The sequence below is a fragment of the Balaenoptera musculus genome, chromosome 19 (assembly GCF_009873245.2).
Source record: "Balaenoptera musculus isolate JJ_BM4_2016_0621 chromosome 19, mBalMus1.pri.v3, whole genome shotgun sequence".
Taxonomy (NCBI): Eukaryota; Metazoa; Chordata; class Mammalia; order Artiodactyla; family Balaenopteridae; genus Balaenoptera; species Balaenoptera musculus.
The window spans coordinates 41843360-41861544 of NC_045803.1; the positions used below are offsets into that span (position 1 = coordinate 41843360).

The following is an 18185-nucleotide window of genomic DNA, read 5'->3' on the forward strand; positions in this document are numbered from 1 at the left end:
GAAGAGGGCAAGGAAGAAATTTCAGCAGAAGGAAATGCAAATGGAAGCCTCATTCTTCTCTGCTCCATGGCAACTTCACCCTTCCATGGCCAGAGGAAGCCCTTGCATAGTCCAAGGAATAATTACAAAACAACTGAGCAAACACATAAACCCCCCACCTTTGGCTCACCTCCTCCTGAGAATAGCAGTTCTGCCTGAGACACTGCCATTCAAACCACAGGAGGGTACATGCAATGTGGGTGCATATGTGAGAGATTCCCTAGTGCTGCTGGCAGACTCTCCAAGATACAGGCAGCCCACTTGGAAGACTAGGGGAGGAAGAGGCAGCCCTGGAAGACGCCCCCACAACTTTAGCACAGAACCCTAGGCCTTGTCTGGGATGTCTGGCAGGTGAGCAAGCTCATGGGCCTCTGGCTAATGGAGTGGATGTGACCACCCCTTTCTTCACTTATGAAACTAAACAGTGGTGAAGGGCCTAGCTCGAGTCAGAGGTACCCCAAAACAAGCAGGAAGGCCCTGAGAAGAATGTCCAGCCCAGCACTGGGTTTGGACACCTGCTGTGGTTCTCCTGACATCAGATGTCTCAGGGCAGAGCAGACTAGGCAGTCAATCCTTGGCCTGGTCAGCCCCACCACCCTAGACACCCCGCAGGAACTAAGGCCCAAGCCGCAGCACTCGATCTGGGGAAGGGACGTGATGGAGCACGGGCTGGGCAGCACACCCACCCCGCAGACGCTCTGGCCTTCTCCCCCTGCGACCAAACAGGCCAATACCTTTGTAGTGGACGCGGAGGTTGCCCTGGGAGAGGCCGATGTAGTTGTACTTGTCCTTGGGGCTCCAGGAGCGCGGCAGCGGCGTCTCGTGCTGGTTGACCGCGGGATACAGGCGCTGCAGGCGCCGGCTCAGTTCCTGCTCCCCTGGGGACGGCAGCCCGCATCCAGTGCCCCCGCCGGAGGAGTCTCCAACCTGCAGGTTCCCAGCTCCCGGGTCCGCCGTCGCCGCCGCCATCTTGGAGGGAGCTGCTATTGTGTCACTGGGGGCGGGGAAAAGCGGGACCAGATCCGCCTCTTTCAGCCAATAGCCAGCGAGCCAACCTGGGCCGCAGGGAAACCGAGTCCCAGTCCGGCACCTCTCCTTCGACACCACCACGTCTCGCCACATTTTGGACTCTATTTCCCACAATGCAGAGCTCCCCAGGGGCGGACCAGCTTGGACTCGTAAGGATCTCTGGGAGATGTAGTACAAACCCTCTCGGCCATAAGCCTGCTCGGCTGAGACACTGGGACACCGAAAACTACAGTTCCCGCTGGCAACGCGGCTCCGGCCTCTCCGTTCACCTCCCTCCCCCATGGCCTCTGTTTATCTCCCTGCCTCAGTTCTGGTCGCTAGGGTCATATCCGCTATAGTGACTGACTCTGAGGAGACCCTATTCCCGGTTCGAGTCCACCTTTGCTACTTGGCCTTCCTCCCGGCCCGCGGGTGCGGGGCTCGGAGGCGTGGCACAATCCTGACCCCGTCCCCTCCGCTGGGCTGCTGGGACCTGGTCGCCATGACTACGGCTGTAAACTACCACAGCTTCCCAGGCCACGAGTGCTGGCTGCCCGGCTGCCCTAGGGTCATGGACTCCCCGAAGCCGCAGCGCCCCAGCTTCGCGACCACGTCGAGGTAGGCGCTGGCCGGGCTGAGGGCGGAGAGGAGGTCTTGAGTACTTCCAGAAAGAGAAATGGTACCTGATTCGGACCTCTGCACCTCCTGTCTCTGTCCATTGGTTTGGGGCTCCAGCCCCACAGGATCAGTGGTGCAGAAACAGTTAGAATCTCAGATGATTTGTCAGCCCAGGAAGGTCGTTACATTCTAGTAAAAGGGCAGGAGCACTTTATCATTAGTAATAGCCAGCTTTTTCGTATTGAGCGTGTATTATGTGCCGAGTGCTCTATACACCATATTTAACCCTCACAACAACTCTATGAGGTAGTAATATCACTATTTTACAAATAAAGAAATAGAATCCTGAAGAGATCATGTGTCTTACACATGTTTATAAGTGATGGAGCTAGTATTTGAACCCAGCCATGTGAGACCCAAACCTGAGATCTTAGCCACAAGGATAAACAACCTCTTCACCCACTGGCTTATGACAAAGAAGCATCTCTAAGCAGCCCAAGAACATCCCATGGCCTCAAGGTAGCTCCTGCCTGTATTCAGGGGTGCAGCATCTGGACACTGCAAATATGATAACAAGCTCTGTTAGCCAGGAAAGCCACAAAGTATACATATTAAAACAAAAATTTTGGCTAGGGCTTCCTTGGTGGCGCAGTGGTTGAGAGTCTGCCTGCCAATGCAGGGGACACGGGTTTGAGCCCTGGTCTGGGAAGATCCCACATGCCGCGGAGCAACTAGGCCCATGAGCCACAACTACTGAGCCTGCGCGTCTGGAGCCTGTGCTCCGCAACAAGAGAGGCCTCAATGGTGAGAGGCCCGCACACCGTGATGAGGAGTGGCCCCCACTTGCCGCAGCTAGAGAAAGCCCTCGCAAAGAAACGAAGACCCAACACAGCCATAAATAAATAAAAATTAAAAAAAAAAAAAAAAAATTTTGGCTAAATACCTTTCTAGCTCTGAGAGCTAAGAGAAGGCCCTTAAGTTCTGGGCCTCTGTTTCCATATCTCAGACATGGGAATGACACAGCCCACGTTAAACTGTTGGGAAAATTTAGGCAGCATATATGAAGCTCTCATGATAGCTCTTGCACATAATAGGCATTCAGTAAGTGTTTAATGAATGTATTTTCTTGCTTCTACTCATCCCTAATGCAAAAAACCTGATCTCACCTAAACTCTAATCCCCCATGGTCAGCTGCCTTGACAGAGAAAGCCTAGAAAAGTCAAGAAATTAAATGCTGCCTTGACAGAGAAAGCCGAGAAAAGTCACAAAATGAATCACAAAAACCAGACAGCAGGCTTGAGAAAGAGTGTTGTTACCCAACATACGAATGATTTAGGAAACTGCAATCATGTTTGAAAGGGATATGAAACAGACTCAGAAAGAGAATCCCCATGTATTTTAAGAAGGAAGCACAATGTAATTGCTGATGCTGAATTTGGTGACAGTACAAAACATCATTCCTGCCCATATTCTTCATTCACCAGTGTTTAGTAGTGTATGGTATATTGGGCCAAGCTCACTGCTTCCCTTAGAGGAATAGTGTAGGTGTCCTCCTCCAGCTGCCCTTAGAGCAGGGCCAGGATGATGAAGCATAAGCCAGAACTTAGCACTACACGAATGTCAGCAGGACCCTCTAAAAGGGACTTTGAGGGAATTCCCTGGTGGTCCAGTGGTTAGGACACTGCACTCTCACTGCCGAGGGCCTGGGTTCAATCCCTGCTCGGGGAACTAAGATCCTGCAAGCCACACAGTGTAGCCAAAAAAATAAATAAAGGGACCTTTGAATTGTGCATTTTCCTGCGGCAGGTTTCTCCTCCCCATTGGCTTTCTCCTTTCAGCCTCACATCCCTGGCACAGTAGATTTGTGGATGGAACTCAGTAGCTTGACTTCACTCAATACCAGGACTTACCCCTGTCAAACCCACTGCTTGCCATTAGTTAAATAACTGAGTTTTCTCCACCTTTGAAGTAGAAATATAGATAATCTATTTCCCATTCTTCTCTGAGAATTGGTGTAAAATATTTAATATAATACTAAAGAAGCATCCTAAGCTTTTTGGATAAGTGTATAGACTCTACCAGGTATTTTTAAATTTATTTATTTTATTTATTTATTTTTGGCTGCTTTGGGTCTTCATTGCTGCACGCGGGCTTTCTCTAGTTGCGGCGAGCGGGGGCTACTCTTCGTTGCGGTGCACAGGCTTCTCATTGCAGTGGCTTCTCTTGTTGCGGAGCACGGGCTCTAGGCGCGCGGGCTTCAGTAGTTGCAGCATGTGGGCTCAGTAGTTGTGGCTCGTGGGCTTCAGTAGTTGCAGCCTGCGGGCTCAGTAGTTGTGGCTCACGGGCTCTAGAACGCAGGCTCAGTAGTTGTGGCACACAAGCTTAGTTGCTCCACGGCATGCGGGATCTTCCTGGGCCAGGGCTCGAACCTGTGTCCCTGCATTGGCAGGTGGATTCTTAACCACTGCGCCACCAGGGAAGCCCCAGGTGTTTTTAAAATTAACATTTGCGAATCTGTTTTTGACTACTGTCTCCCTTGGCATTCAAAACTAACATGTTACCGGCCGCTCTCACCTTTGAGATGGCCCACACTCTGTCTGTGGAGTGTGTTTCTCTCCAAATAAATTCACCTCCTACCTATCACTTTGTCTCTCACTGAGTTCTTTCTGAAAAAACAAACAAAAAACAAAAAAAAAACTAACATGTTACCTACTGAGATTTTCCATCTGGCAACTTCTCAGGATTTGTAGAGTTCCCCATAGTTTTCTTGCTTACCTTGCCCCATGTGGTAGTTCCAGCAGGAGCAAGAACAGAGTTTAGAAAATTAACTGGTCTTGACAGGAAGGTATGATTTAACCCAGTGAGCAGATGGGTTGATCTGCTGCATCCTGTCTCAAACCCATAAACATCTGAGCAAAAGCCTTTCCTTTTCCACACCGGCTGTGTATTCTACATGGTTTGCTCACACTTGTTCAGTTTAGAGACAATAGAGAACTGGAGTTTGGGGTGTCACTGCTCCATGAAGTAGGACTGAAGAACCCTGCAGGACAGGGTTTCCCAACTGGGTTCACGTCACTGCTCTCAGCTTCCCTGGAGTTTGGGTAATCCTTGTCTCAGTTTTATGGACAAAGACACTGAGGTTCAAGAGGTTAAACAGCATACCCAAGGTCACCAGCTAGCAAGGGGAATGAAGACACAAGTCTTTCTGGCAGCATAAATCACTCCCACCCGCTGCCACCATGGATTACTGGGATCACTTCTTCCTTTTGTTCCACCTAAGTCTGACTGCCCACAGGCAGCCCTCCCTCTAGACCCCCAAATGCCTTCCTAGCTTGAGCAATGATGGCTCTCCCCAAGAGGCCTAGGAGTTAAAAGTGGATCCTTATGATCCACTTTTCCCACATCCTGCTGTCACAGTTAATATCTCTGCAGCTCCTTGCAGTTTACAGGTTATTTTTTTTAATTAATTAATTTTTTAATTTTTAATTTTTTGGCTGCATTGAGTCTTCGTTGCTGCCTGCTGGCTTCTTCTAGTTGTGGCGAGCGGGGGCTACTCTTCATTGAGGTGTGCAGGCTTCTCATTGCAGTGGCTTCTCTTGTTTCAGAGCTCTAGGTGTGCGGGCTTCAGTAGTTGTGGCTCGTGGGCTCTAGAGCTCAGGCTCAGTAGTTGTGGTGCATGGACTTAGTAGCTCTGCGGCATGTGGGATCTTCCTGTACCAGGGCTCGAACCCGTGTCCCCTGCATTGGAAGGCGGATTCTTAACCACTGTGCCACCGAGGAAGTCCCTACAGGTTATTTGTGCATATCTCTTTTACTCTTATTTAAACTTCACAACAACATTGTGAGATAGAAAATGCAAGAACTGTCTCCACCTCCTTGTGAGGAAACTGGGCTGAAAGAAGTTAAATGACTTGCCCAAGGGGTTCCCTATTGGAAACACAGATGTCAGCCTCTGGGCCCTATCAGCCAGTAAGTAGAGGCTCAAGACTCCCACCCTGGCTCTTGGACCCCAGACCCTGTACTTCTTGTCCTATAGCACCTGCTTTTGGTATCATACCCCCAGAATGTGGCTGTCACATTCATGGAACTGTCATCACAGCCACAGCTAAACACTGAAGGGAAGTATAGGCCTGCAGGGTTCTCTGGGTTCATGGTGAAGGTGTCCTGCCACTGCAGGAGTTGGTGAGACTCTAGTGATAAGGAGAAGGTTTCTGGGAATGTGGGAAAATGGTTTGGGCCCCGAGCCAGGAGCTTGTTGGCAGCACCTCTGGGAATCTGGAGGCAGCACTTGGAAGACCCAGAGCCTGACTCTGAGGGGAAAGGAAGCCATGTCTTGTGGCTCTGGGAAGAGTGGAAGTGTACTCCCCACTCAAGGCTCTGTCACCCACCACTTCCTTCTCCTTCTCTGTGCAGAGCACACTTGCGACCTTTAGGAGTGATCGTAGATGATTCCTTCCTCACAGAAACCAAGAATACCCAGAAACGCAAGCTTTCTCAGAAACGGAAGACGCTGCTGGTTAGTGGCCGTGTCCTGTTGGAACCCTAAATTTTGATCCCCAGATCCTTTCTGCCTCCCTCTCTGCAACCCAAAAGCACCACCCACCTGAAACATGCCCCACCAAGCGGCTTCTCCCCAGTTAGGGGAGTGTGGCTCAGAGGCCAGGCCCAGCAGGCTCTGGGGTGGGAGCGTGCACACTTGCTGCACCTCACCGGAAAAGCCTTCCCAGACCTCCCCGAGCAGAGAGGGACTCAGCTCCTGCCCACAGATAACCTTCCCCTGCAACTCAGCATTCTGGAGTGGACCTCATTTCTTTATCCAGCCTGCCATGAGCCAGGCATTGTGCTGGGTGCTGGGATGGTCCCACCAGATCTGTCAAGGTCCTTCAGAGCTATGACTATATCTTTTTGTCTTTACGGCCACAGTGCCTGATGTGGTACTTGAGTGGCTGGCATATGTGCACCATAATTGCTGTATGTATGTGAAGACAGTAGTAAAGGATGTTTCTCCATTGCGCTGTCGCTCTGCACTGGAAGTAGAGACTCTTTACCAGCCTCATGACAGGTTCTCCCTCCATTCATGTTCTTTAAAATTTTTATATGAAAATGAATGCTGGGGATTTCCCTGGCGGTCCAGTGGTTAGGACTCCACACTTCCACTAAAGGGGGCACAGGTTCCATCCCGGTCTGGGAGCTAAGATCCTACATTCCTGCATGCCACGTGGCATGGCAAAAAAAAAGAATATTCTTCCCTCAAATTAAAAAAAAATACTGTGTTATTAAGATTTGGGGGCTTTTGTTGATATGATCATAAGATTGTTATTACTATTTAACAAGCAAACAGCCATTGTCCAAATCTTACAGGTGAAAAAACACACCTGAGCAAATTTATAACTCCAGCTCACAGTGGAGAACTGTGGGCTGTGGTGGTTTTCTTTGTGGGAGTGTGTCTTGTCTGGAGGATCTGGGGACACATGAGGTGTACACTTTGTGAGGCTGGGGACTTCAAACATGGGGACCCTGACATCAGGGAGGGAAAGGGGTAGTGTGGACTCCAAGCGGAGACCAAGCGCAGCCACAGTCCCGAAAGATCCGATTACTTGGGGCGCCTGCTCCCCATCCCCCTCAGCTGCCACCTACTCAGCGGACCTGGGGCCAGGCTCTTTCACTCCTTTTCTTCTGCGCGGCGGCAGTGACACCGTTCTCAACCACCAGAGGACGCTGTTGCCTCCTGCCGCCCCCGACCCCCGGGGCCGCCCTTCCCGTTTTCACCTGCAGGGGGAAGCAGAGAGCACGGAGCTCCCGGGAACGCCGCCTTCCAACCACCCGCTTGCGGAGGCCTTACCAGCTGTTAACAACCGGGACAAGAAAGCAGCATATGCCCAGCAATCAAAATAGGGTGACTTTTTCTCTTTACAGAAACGGCAGACAGAGCAGGAAGATGGGCCTTTTTTATTTTTTATGTCTCCCAAAATAAGCTAAATTAAGCTTTATTTCTATGACTAAACTGGTTTTGTCTGCTCAGGAAATTTTCAAGGCTAGTCTCCCTTTGTTTTTGTTCTTGTTTTTTGTTTGTTTGTTTGTTTTTAACTGAAGTCTGGTTAATTTACAATGTTGTCTTAGTTTTAAGTGTACAGAAAAGTAATTCAGCTTTACATATATAATATATATATTCTTTTTCAGGTTCTTTTCCATTATAGGTTATTACAAGATATTGAATATAGTTCCCTGTGCTGTACAGTAGGTCCTTGTTGTTTAGCAGTTTTATATATAGTAGTGTGTATATGTTAATCCCAAACTCCTAATTTATCTCCCCCACACCCACCCCTCTATCCCCTTTGGTAACCATAAGTTTGTTTTCTGTGCCTGTGAGTCTATTTATGTTTTGTAAATAAGTTCATTTGTATCATTTTTTTAAATTCCACATATAAGTGATATTATATGATATTTGTCTTTGTCTGACTTACTTCATTAATATGATAATCTCTAGGTCCATCCGTGTTGCTGCAAACGGCATTATTGCATTCTTTTTTATGGCTGAGTAGTATTCCATTGTATATACATACCACATCTTCTTCAGCCATTCATCTGTTGATCAACACTCAGGTTGCTTCCACGTCTTGGCTGTTGTAAATAGTGCTGCTATGAACATTGGGGTGCATGTATCTTTTCGAATTACAATTTTCTCTGGAAATATGCCCAGGAGCAGGATCATATGGTAAATCTATTTTTAGTTTTTTAAAAAAACCTCCATACTGTTCTCCACAGTGGCTGCACCAATTTACGTTCCCACCAACAGTGTAGGAGGGTTCCTTTTTCTCCACACCCTCTCCAGCATTTATTATTTGTAGACTTTTTAATCATGGCCATTCTGACTGGTGTGAGGTGATACCTCATTGTAGTTTTGATTTGCATTTCTCTAATAATTAACGATATTGAGCATCTTTTCATGTGCCTGTTGGCCTGGCCTCTTGAAAATGTGAAAAACTTACCATTAACTGACCAGGGTTAGGTGCTTCTTTGACAACTTCCCAGGTGTCTTCCAGGGTTACTTTGTCCTTTTATAAAAATCACATCAATTTTAATAGTCTTTCAAAAAAACTTTTTCTGTCTTGATTTTTAAGTTTGGCTTCTCATGTTTCTAGTTTATCTATTTCTACTTTTATTTCCTATGTTTAAAATTTTTATTATGATATTTTTTTCCTTTTCAGGCAACCACAGGCTTAAGGCTTTCTTTCCTAATAGTGAAAGGATTTTATTTTATTTTATTTTTTTACATGTTTATTGTAGTGTAATTGCTTTACAATGTTGTGTTAGTTTCTGCTGTATAACAAAGTGAATCAGCTATATGTATACAAATATCCCCATATCCCCTCCCTCTTGCACATCCCTCCCACCTTCCCTATCCGACCCCTCTAGGTGGTCACAAAGCACTGAGCTGATTTCCCTGTGCCATGCAGCTGCTTCCCACTAGCTAGCTATTTTATATTTGGTAGTGTACATACGTTAATACTACTCTCTCACTTCATCCCAGCTTACCCTTCCCCCCTCCCCATGTCCTCAAGTCCATTCTCTATGTCTGCGTCTTTATTCCTGTCCTGCCCCTAGGTTCATCAGAACGATTTATTTATTTATTTATTTATTTATTTATTTATTTATTTATTGGCTGCGTTGGGTCTTCATTGCTGCACGCGGGCTTTCTCTAGTTGTGGCGAGTGGGGGCTACTCCTTGTTGCGGTGCACAGGCTTCTCATTGCGGTGGCTTCTCTTGTTGCGGAGCACGGGCTCTAGGTGTGCAGGCTTCAGAAGTTGTGGCTTGTGGAATCTGGAGTGCAGGCTCAGTAGTTGTGGCGCACGGGCTTAGTTGCTCCGCGGCATTGGGATCTTCCTGGACCAGGGCTCGAACCCGTGTCCCCTGCATTGGCAGGCGGATTCTTAACCACTGAGCCACCAGGGAAGCCCCAACCATTTTTTTTTAGATAGTGAAAGGATTTTAAGCAATTAAATACTTGTGAGTGCTTTTCTGATCATATCCCAAACATTTTGAACATGTAATTTCTATAACATGTTGTATTTTTACTTTAAGTAATAAATGGGTCGGGAAAAATATTAATTTATTTTTAAATTTCTGTAAATGGTTAAGTGTTTTAGAGGTATGTTTATATTATCATTTCTTATTTCATTGTATTATATCAGGAAATGCAAGGTATACAGTTTCTCATTTAAAAATGTGTTAACACCTTATCTGTGGCCTATGATTAGTTTTTTGTATATATTAAAAGATTGTCCTTCTTTATTTCCATTTAATGTATGTATAAATCTACTGACTTGTCATTATCAACTGTATTACTCTTAGTATTTGTCTTTTACCTTTCTCTGCTTGATGTAGCTTATTTTGATAGGAGGGCTTTAAACTCTTTACAATTCTGTTTCATCATCTCTCTTTCCTCCCCTATGTTTTTATCTATTCAACAAATATTTGTTGATTCCGACTGTGTGCCAGGCACTGTGGATACAGTGGTAAACAAGACAGACAAAGTCTGTGTTTCTGAGAGAAGATGGGGGTGTGATGATGGGAAAGTGTGGGCGTTGGGATTGGGAAGAGTATCAGGGAGAACCCCTGAGATGCTAAGGTTGAATAGTCAAGCTGGAGCATTCTTGACCCAGGGAAAGCATGTGTGAACATATACACCCAATAAGTAGCGTTTTCGTTTTTATTATGCCTTGCATCCAGCTAAATTATTGTGCTCCCTTAAATATTTATTCCACAATATTTGCTGAGTGCTACTTAAGACTATGAAGAGTGTTAACACAACATTGTAAATCAACTATACTTCAATTAGGAAAAAAAAAAAGACTATGAAGAGTGTGAAGTATGATGCCATCAGTTCTGGAAGTACAGAGATAGGTCAACCTAGACCCTTGCAAGAGGCTGGAGTCCTTCCTGGGACCTAGCAGCAAGGCTTACTATGTACTTTCCAAAATATTTAGGGAAAGGATGAATGATTGCAAGATTGAGAAAAAATAGGTAGAACTAATAGAATGCAAAGAAGAGCCCAAGGAGACAGTGGCATTTTCCACATTAAGAGGGTCAGGAGCCAGTTACCGTTAGCCTGGAAGGACTCCTAGAACCTGGATGTGTGGGACATGGGTGGTAGGCCTAGTCTCTCTCCATCTCAGAAGAACCTGGAAGCTGGGCTCAGGGCCTTCCACAGAGGAGGCTTTAATACTGAATTCAATAATTCAATGTTCTTTTAGATTTCAAAGTAACTTATGTGCATTGTAGAAAATTTTGAAAAATACACGATTACAGACACATAAGCACCCATGGGCCTATCATTGGAGAATAATTACTGATAGCCTTTTGGATTATTTCCTCCATCTTTTCCGGGTTTTCATCTTACCTGGTTGTGCTTATTCTCTAATTTCAGGCTTTACTTAACCCTTAGAGATATAGTGCATGTTAAGCCTCTTTGTAAACATTTCATGCCTGTATAAGAATCTTCTGTTTTTAGACACTTAGGAGTTTTCTGATATTTTCATAGTCACAAGTAAGGCTTTGAGGACTGCCCTTAGGCATGAAGCTGCCGCTTCATCTCTGTCCCCTCTGCACTGGCCAGCCCAGACCTCAGCCTCAGCCAGCCTGCCCTCCTTGGGCATTGGCCCCTGTTCATAGCCCTTCAAAACTCCTGCTGTTTCCCTGAGGTATTGGTGCTACCCAGGCAGTCTTTGTGCACCCCCCCACCTCCCCTGACACATCACTCTCTTCCAGAGTGACCTCAGCTCCTCCCATGAAGTCACTCAAGCTTTACTGAAATCACTGACATCATCACTTCCTCCTCTAAGAGGACCAGCCTCCCCTGGCACCCTCCAGTCAGGGCCCCCACACTCCTGTGACCTGCATCGGCTTCGGTTACTACCTGCTTATCAGTTCACTTGTCGTCCCACTTCCATCATACCCCCAGCTTCCTTCATGTCCCAGAACCCAGCAGGGGCTGGCATGTGCTATGGACCCAGAAATGTTTGATGAACAAATGAATGACTGAATGGATGAACCCTCGAAGTAGGCTTCACTGGGTAAGAGGGTCATTTTTTTCTCTCATGTTTTGAGTATTTCATAAAAAGTTTAAAAAACAAGCTCATAAATACTACTACCCCCTACCCCTGCTCAAGGTTCAAAATGAGATCCCACTGCTTCAGGGCCCTACCATCTCTCCCCTCCCCCTCCCCCAGGGGGTAGAGCCTAGTCTTCTCCTGGGGTCCACAGGTCACCCTGCTGCATCTCTGCAGTCCTGCCTGAGAGTCCAGGCTTGAGGCTGGGCCTGCCCTCCCCTGTCTCTCTTTAGCTGGACTGTGCTGTGGGGGCAAGAGATGGTCCCAGTAAGTACTCATATCTGTTTTCATAGCACAGGTATTCAATACTCACTGACAAACCTACAGAAGAGAAGAAGAACTCCTAGAAGGTGCCTGAGTCTGTGTAAACCACCCTCTATTCTTTCTCGTTGCATTCTCACATCAATACAATGCAATGGGGAGCACAACCATTCCCATTTTACAGATGCAGAGACTGAGGCTCAGACTGTGGTCACATAACCAATAAGGGGGATCTAGCGTTTAATCTAATCCCTCTCTAAGGACCACAGTCTTAATTATGAACCATATTAAGAGACGTTATTGGGGGGGGAACCCAGGAGTGGAGGAGGAGCCTGGAGAGGAACATCAGGAAGGGGAGCAATATTGTCATGGTAACCCCACCTGTCCCTTCTTATAGTCCTGTCCGTTCTCCATTGGTGGCCACCTGTCCCCAAGGCCCACATACATCAGTGACCAGACCATTCTGCATAATCGAAAGCCCTGTTCAGATGACTACCGGAAGCGAGTAGGGTAAGCCAGGGTTAGCCTGATGGTGGACGGACTGGGCCCAGAAACAGTGCAGGGGTGTTGCTGCCCCAGACCCAGGGCACAAGGACCTGGTGGGGTGTCCATCACATCTCAGTCCACCACTCCCTGCAGTAGCTGGCAGCAGCAGCCCCTGGGCACTACCAAGCCAAGGTACCTAGAGCAACTAGAGAACTACCTACGCAAGGAGCTCCTCCTGCTGGACCTGGGTACAGATTCTGCCCAGGAGCTAAGGCTGCAGGTCAGAGCCACAGAATAACTGGGAGGAGGGCAGGGGCAGGGCCGGGAAGAAACCTTACTCACCAGGACTAGGCACTTCATTCAGGCAAGACCAGCCTTTCCCAGCTCTTTTGGGTTCCCCTTCCTGGTAAGAGAAACGTGTTCTCTGACAAAGCCAGTGAGCAGGCAAGTCTACCAGCATGGAACCAAAACTCTCCTGAGGGTTGGGTTTCTTTACCTGAGTCAGGTGGCCTGAATGCTGTCTCCAGTCCCTTCTGTGATCCCCAGCACCCACCTTGGGTCATTGGGTATCAGTGCATGGAGTCTAAATCCTGGCAGTTGGGCAAGCAGGGGTCATACAATGTCTACCAGCCCAGTAACAACAGCCCCAAGTTTGAGGAGCTTAGCCAGATACAGAGAGAAATCTAGATGTAACCTAGATTCTGATGCATATTAGGGAAGGAATCACCAAATCCCTGCTCAAATGGAAATGATGACGGGGAATCCCTCACTTCTGACTTAGTCACTGACAGAAGCATTTGCTGAGCACTGTCTGTGTGCCAGGCTCTGGGTGGGGCCTTAGATATGGTCTCACAAGCTAAAGGAACCTCACCAACAAAGAAGCAGAAGCTCAGAGAAGGCATCCGGCTATGTAGTAGTGGAGCTAGGATTCAAACTCAGGGCTGGTTCGGGAGCCTGTGCTCATTCCAGTACACAATGTTGCCTCCAAAAGCTTCCTGTGTGTCTGACTGGGACAGGAAACCACACCTCTACTTTGAGGCTAGAGCCTTAGACCTTCTCCTGCCCCCACAGGGCTGTAAGATGGGGAGGGGTACTGGTAAGAGGCCAGCTGAAGCACAGTGCATAGAGGAGGCTGGCTGCCTGGAGAGCCAGAGAGGGGGCTCAGGTAGAGAGGGGGAGGTCCTGACCCAGGTCGTCTGCCAGGTCTCAGAGACAGCACCAGGAGAGGTCTCCAGAGAGCAGCTGAGAGGGATGGAGCTGCCCCTCAGGTCCCTGACTGTGAGAGACCCCGGTGGTGCCTGTGGCATTTATTTGAATGTGAGTCGCCTGGCAGCTTCATGCTAGAACACTTCTAAGCCAAGCAAAGAAAAACTTAGGTCCCACTGAGGGTGGCAGCTATAGGCCAGGAGGTGACAGTTTCCCTCTTCTTGCCAGCCTTACAGAGAGATATTTGAATTTTTCATAGAGGACTTCAAAACATACAAGCCATTGCTATCCTCCATCAAGAATGCATATGAGGTGATGCTGGGTAAGACTGCAGCCTCCCTGCCTGGGCCCAGCCTGGAAGAGGCAGAGAGGATCCTACTCTGACCTTCTGGGTTCTGCAGCAGGGCTGGGGCAGCTACAAACTGGGCTTTGAGGTCACCAAGCCCCCCTTAGCCTTTTTATCACTGTCATGTGATAGGGCACCCCAGGGCAACTGACTACCTCCCATTCTTGGGAAGCATGGTGGGGCAGTATCTGTGGGAAATAGAGCATCTTTTCTATTGACAGTGAAGCCTAGAAGGGAGGGTGTACCCCTGGGAAGTGAGGGGGCTTCCCTCACCAGGCTCAGGAGGTGCTGGGCATGGTGCAGCTGCAGGACTAAAGGCCGTATGGGGAAAGGGCATAGGTGAGACCCTGGTCCTCATCGGAACTCTGCCCCTGGTTTAAAAGCAAGTGCAGAAGGACTTAAGCAGGAGCTATGCTTTGAACAGGCATGTATAGACTCCTCGAGTTTGCAAGGGACATAGCCACTCACTGTGACCTCAGGATCAGTGTCTCCTGGTTGTTTGTCCTCCATGGCCCCAAAGGGACTCTCCTACCTGTCCCTGCTTAGCCCACCAGAGGGAGAAGATTCGGGCTCTGGAGCCCCTGAAGGCGAAGCTTGTCACTGTGAACGAGGACTGCAACGAGAGGATCCTGGCCATGAGGGCTAAGGAGACATATGAAATCTCCATGCTGAAGAAAGAGAAGATGAATTTGCTAAAACTCATTGATAAGAAGAATGAGGAGAAGATCTCATTGCAGAGTGAGGTGAAAGGGAGTAATGTGGTGACCAACTCCCTGAATCCCTCCCACCCCGACCCCAGGGGTGACCTTGAGGCCTTCAGCCCTGGGGTGACCCCCTAGCTCTCTCCACCCTTCTGCCTGAAATGACATACAGAGCCACCACCTCCCCCCCATACCCCTCTCTCCACATGCTGCCCTCCTCCTCAGCTCAGCACTGGCTTGGTATGGCCCCAAATGCCAGCAGAGTCCCGCACCTTGGCTGCCAGATTTTCTCCACAGGAGGAAGCTTCAGCACTTTGCTGGATTCTCAGGAATGACCAGTCTCCTCCTCCTTCTACCTTTCTTGTCCTCTTCCCAACAGGTGACCAAACTGAGGAAGAACTTGGCTGAGGAGTATCTGCGCTACCTCAGCGAGCGAGATGCCCGTAAGATCCTTATTGCAGACCTGAATGAGCTACGGTACCAGCGGGAAGACATGTCACTAGCCCAATCCCCAGGTAAGCCCGAGGTGGGTTTCTCTCCCCTGAAGAGGCGCTGGAGAGGAGTCTGGCTCTCACCACTCCCATTCATTCAACTCTCCTATTATCTGCTCATTCACGATGGGCGATGTTCCTGCTGCCACCTGGGTCTGTGGATCTTCTGAGCTGGCCTGAGAATCATAGACTTGTTGTTTAAGAAGGAAACAATCACTGGCAGCTGAGGCAGCCTAGACTCCCTAAGGGCAGGACAGGCCTGATACTCCACATCCTGGGCTTCTCTATTTAAGCTCAAAGCCCTATGCTGGTAGCACTGTGGAAAGACTCAGGGGTCCCCAAGCTGGGAGAGCAGGAAGACCTGGGACATGCCTCAAGGGACACTCAACCCTGCCCTGGGCTACAGGCCCCAGAGGCAGGGTGACATGAGCTGGCGGGCCCCCTGGCAGGTGTCTGGGGGGAGGACCCCGTGAAGTTAACAATGGCTCTTAAGATGGCCCGGCAAGACCTGACCCGCACGCAGATGGAACTCAACACCATGCAGGCCAACTTTGGAGACGTGGTGCCCAGAAGGGACTTTGAAATGCAGGAGAAGACCCTCAAGGATCTGCAGGAGCAGGTGCTGGTGGGCAGGCAGGGTAGGGAAGGGCCATGCAGGTGAGTAGCAAGGACCAATCACCCTGCCCACAGCTGGACAGCCTGAGAGACGACTATGAAGAGGTCCGCAAGGAGCACGAGATGCTGCTGCAGTTGCACATGAGCACGCTGAAGGAGCGGGACCAGTTCTACTCTGAGCTGCAGGAGATCCAGCGCACCTCCACACCACGGCCAGACTGGTCCAAGTGCGAAGGTAATGCTGGCCATGGGAGCCCTAGGGACTGCTCAAGTGTGTGGTCTGGACTCCAGCTCCCTCTCCCCATCCGCAGATGTGGTGGCTGGAGGACGAGATCGCTGGCAAATGCTGGCCGAGGGCAAGAACAGCGACCAGCTGGTGGATGTGCTCCTGGAGGAGATTGGCGAGGGGCTGCTCCGGGAGAAAGACTTCTTCCCTGGTCTGGTAGGGGAGTCCCTGGGCTCAGGAGGCTTGGGGCCAGAGTCAGAATGGCCAGGCGTTGCTGCTGAGAAGACTTGAGGTTCTGGGGGAACTATCTGGGGCTCTGCCCTGCTTGCTGGTGGGGCTACAGAGAGGCCCAGAGATAAGCTGACATGGTTCCACACAGGGTTATGGGGAATCCATCCCCCCTTTCCTTCGATTTGATGGCGTTGTGGAGAACAAGAAGCCAACCAAGAAGGATGTGGTAAACCTCCTCAAGGATGCCTGGAAGGAACGTATCACTGAGGAGCAGGTCAGATCTCTCTAGCCATTTTGGCCTGGTGTAGTGCCTGAGTCCTCTGGTGCATGGGGGGGTGGGGGGGTGTCCCTCAAGGTGCTAGGGAACAGGGAGAAGGGCCAACCGACTGTGGGGCAGGCTGACCAAGCAGTCTTCCCCCTACCCTGCAGAAAGAGAAGTTCCCAGATTTCTTCTTCAATTTCCTGGAGCGTCGCTTTGGGCCTGGTGATGCCATGGCCTGGGCTTACACCATTTTTGAATATACCAAGCTCTTCCACTCCAGTGAGGTCATGAGTCAGTTCTATGCAGTCTTGATGGGAAAGGTAAGCTTGGGCCTGGCCCTCCACCCTTTGTCCCCGGCATAGGCCAGCTCTGTCCCCACCCCTCTAGGAAACAGCAAGATGGTCAATGCTTCCCCCCTAGAGGAAAGAGAGTGTGTACATCAAGCAGAAGGAGACAATAGCACAGCTGCTGAAGGAGATGACCAATGCTGACAGCCAGAACGAGGGGCTACTAACCATGGAGCAGTTAAGGTGAGAGACCAGTTGGCCACCCCAAATTTCAGCCCTGCATGACCTCTGGCCAAGCTCCTAGCTGTGCAGGGGGAAGGGGAGCCTGGTGGGAAAAGGCCAGAGACTCAGTGCATGCTGCCCTTTTGAGCACTAGTGGGGCTGGCAGAGGGGTGCGGGGAGATGGGTAGGCAGGCCTCAGCCAGGCCTGTCAGCCCTCGTGTCTCCCTACAGCACTGCCCTCAAGAGTACCTTCCCCTTCAAGAAGGATGAGAGAATTCAGGAGTTGATGGAGGCAGGGGGCTGGCATCCCAGCAGCAGCAATGCAGACTTGCTCAACTACTGCGTATTATTTATGGAGGTGGGTTGGGGCCCAGGAACTTGCCCAGTCCTGCCCTAGCCTCTGCTGGACCCTAACCCGTGTACCCTCACCCTGCCTTGTGGCCCCTTCCCAGGACGAGGAGGGCCAGAGCGTGCCCTTTGTGCAAAAGCTGTGGGAACAGTACATGGATGAAAAGGATGAATACTTACAGGAGTTAAAGCAGGAGCTGGACCTGGAACTGTGAGTGACCCTGGGGACCTCAGGCTCACTTAGTCATAGGCAAGTCCTACAGGCTGGGCCACAGAGTAGCACCTCAAGCCCCAGGTCTCCCTATGCACCGAGCTTGCTGCTGGGCACTACATACTGCTCAAGCCTGGGAGAGGGCATCTTGGGGTCTGGGGTATACGGTCAAGAGGACGGTCAAGGTCTATCTCTCTCTCTCTTTGTGGGGGCAGCCACGATGAGGTGACCCTACCCAAGGTACGTGAGGCCTTGATGAACATTGATCCCAGCCTGGACAAGCAGACCCTCAACAGCTATTTGAGCCAGGCCTTCCAGCTCCCCATGACAGAACTGCCAGAAGAGGGCGAGGAAAAGGAAGAGGGCATTGTGATAAGGCTCCAGACTGCACTGGAACAGCTTCAGATGAGTGATGTTAGGCGTATGGGGCCCCGAGAGCAGGAACCTGCAAGCTGAGGCCACTGTGGGCAGCCTGAGTGCTCCCGTGCTGCTAACCTCTGACTGTTGTTATAAAATT

The 18185-nt window shown here is 49.6% G+C and overlaps 2 protein-coding genes across 2 annotated transcripts in view; one reads left to right on the forward strand and one right to left on the reverse strand.

The window, feature by feature from the left end:
- Positions 1–1816, reverse strand: part of RANBP10 (RAN binding protein 10) — a 68289-nt gene extending 66473 nt beyond the window's left edge. Inside the window, exons 1-2 of the mRNA XM_036833839.1 lie at positions 1731–1816; positions 774–1033 (exon numbers count right to left, since the gene is read on the reverse strand). Coding sequence (XP_036689734.1) covers positions 774–1008 — 235 coding nt within the window. The 5' untranslated portion in view covers positions 1009–1033; positions 1731–1816. The remainder of the gene's footprint in view (positions 1–773; positions 1034–1730) is intronic.
- Positions 1550–18124, forward strand: TSNAXIP1 (translin associated factor X interacting protein 1). Its single transcript, XM_036832331.1, has 16 exons — positions 1550–1665; positions 6079–6181; positions 12434–12546; positions 12676–12802; positions 13957–14050; positions 14621–14817; positions 15155–15290; positions 15716–15885; positions 15957–16116; positions 16193–16323; positions 16487–16612; positions 16768–16920; positions 17021–17130; positions 17341–17467; positions 17562–17668; positions 17884–18124. The coding sequence occupies exons 1-16, from the start codon at positions 1550–1552 to the stop codon at positions 18122–18124; spliced, it is 2211 nt and encodes a 736-aa protein (XP_036688226.1).
- Positions 18125–18185: the final 61 nt, after the last annotated feature.

Excerpts from the sequence above, each read along its gene's own strand:
- TSNAXIP1 (XM_036832331.1), top strand. The coding sequence starts at position 1,550 with ATGACTACGGCTGTAAACTACCACAGCTTCCCAGGCCACGAGTGCTGG. Across the intron at positions 16,613-16,767 it reads AACGTATCACTGAGGAGCAG|AAAGAGAAGTTCCCAGATTT; the intron begins GTCAGATCTCTC and ends CCTACCCTGCAG. Across the intron at positions 16,921-17,020 it reads ATGCAGTCTTGATGGGAAAG|AGGAAAGAGAGTGTGTACAT; the intron begins GTAAGCTTGGGC and ends CTTCCCCCCTAG.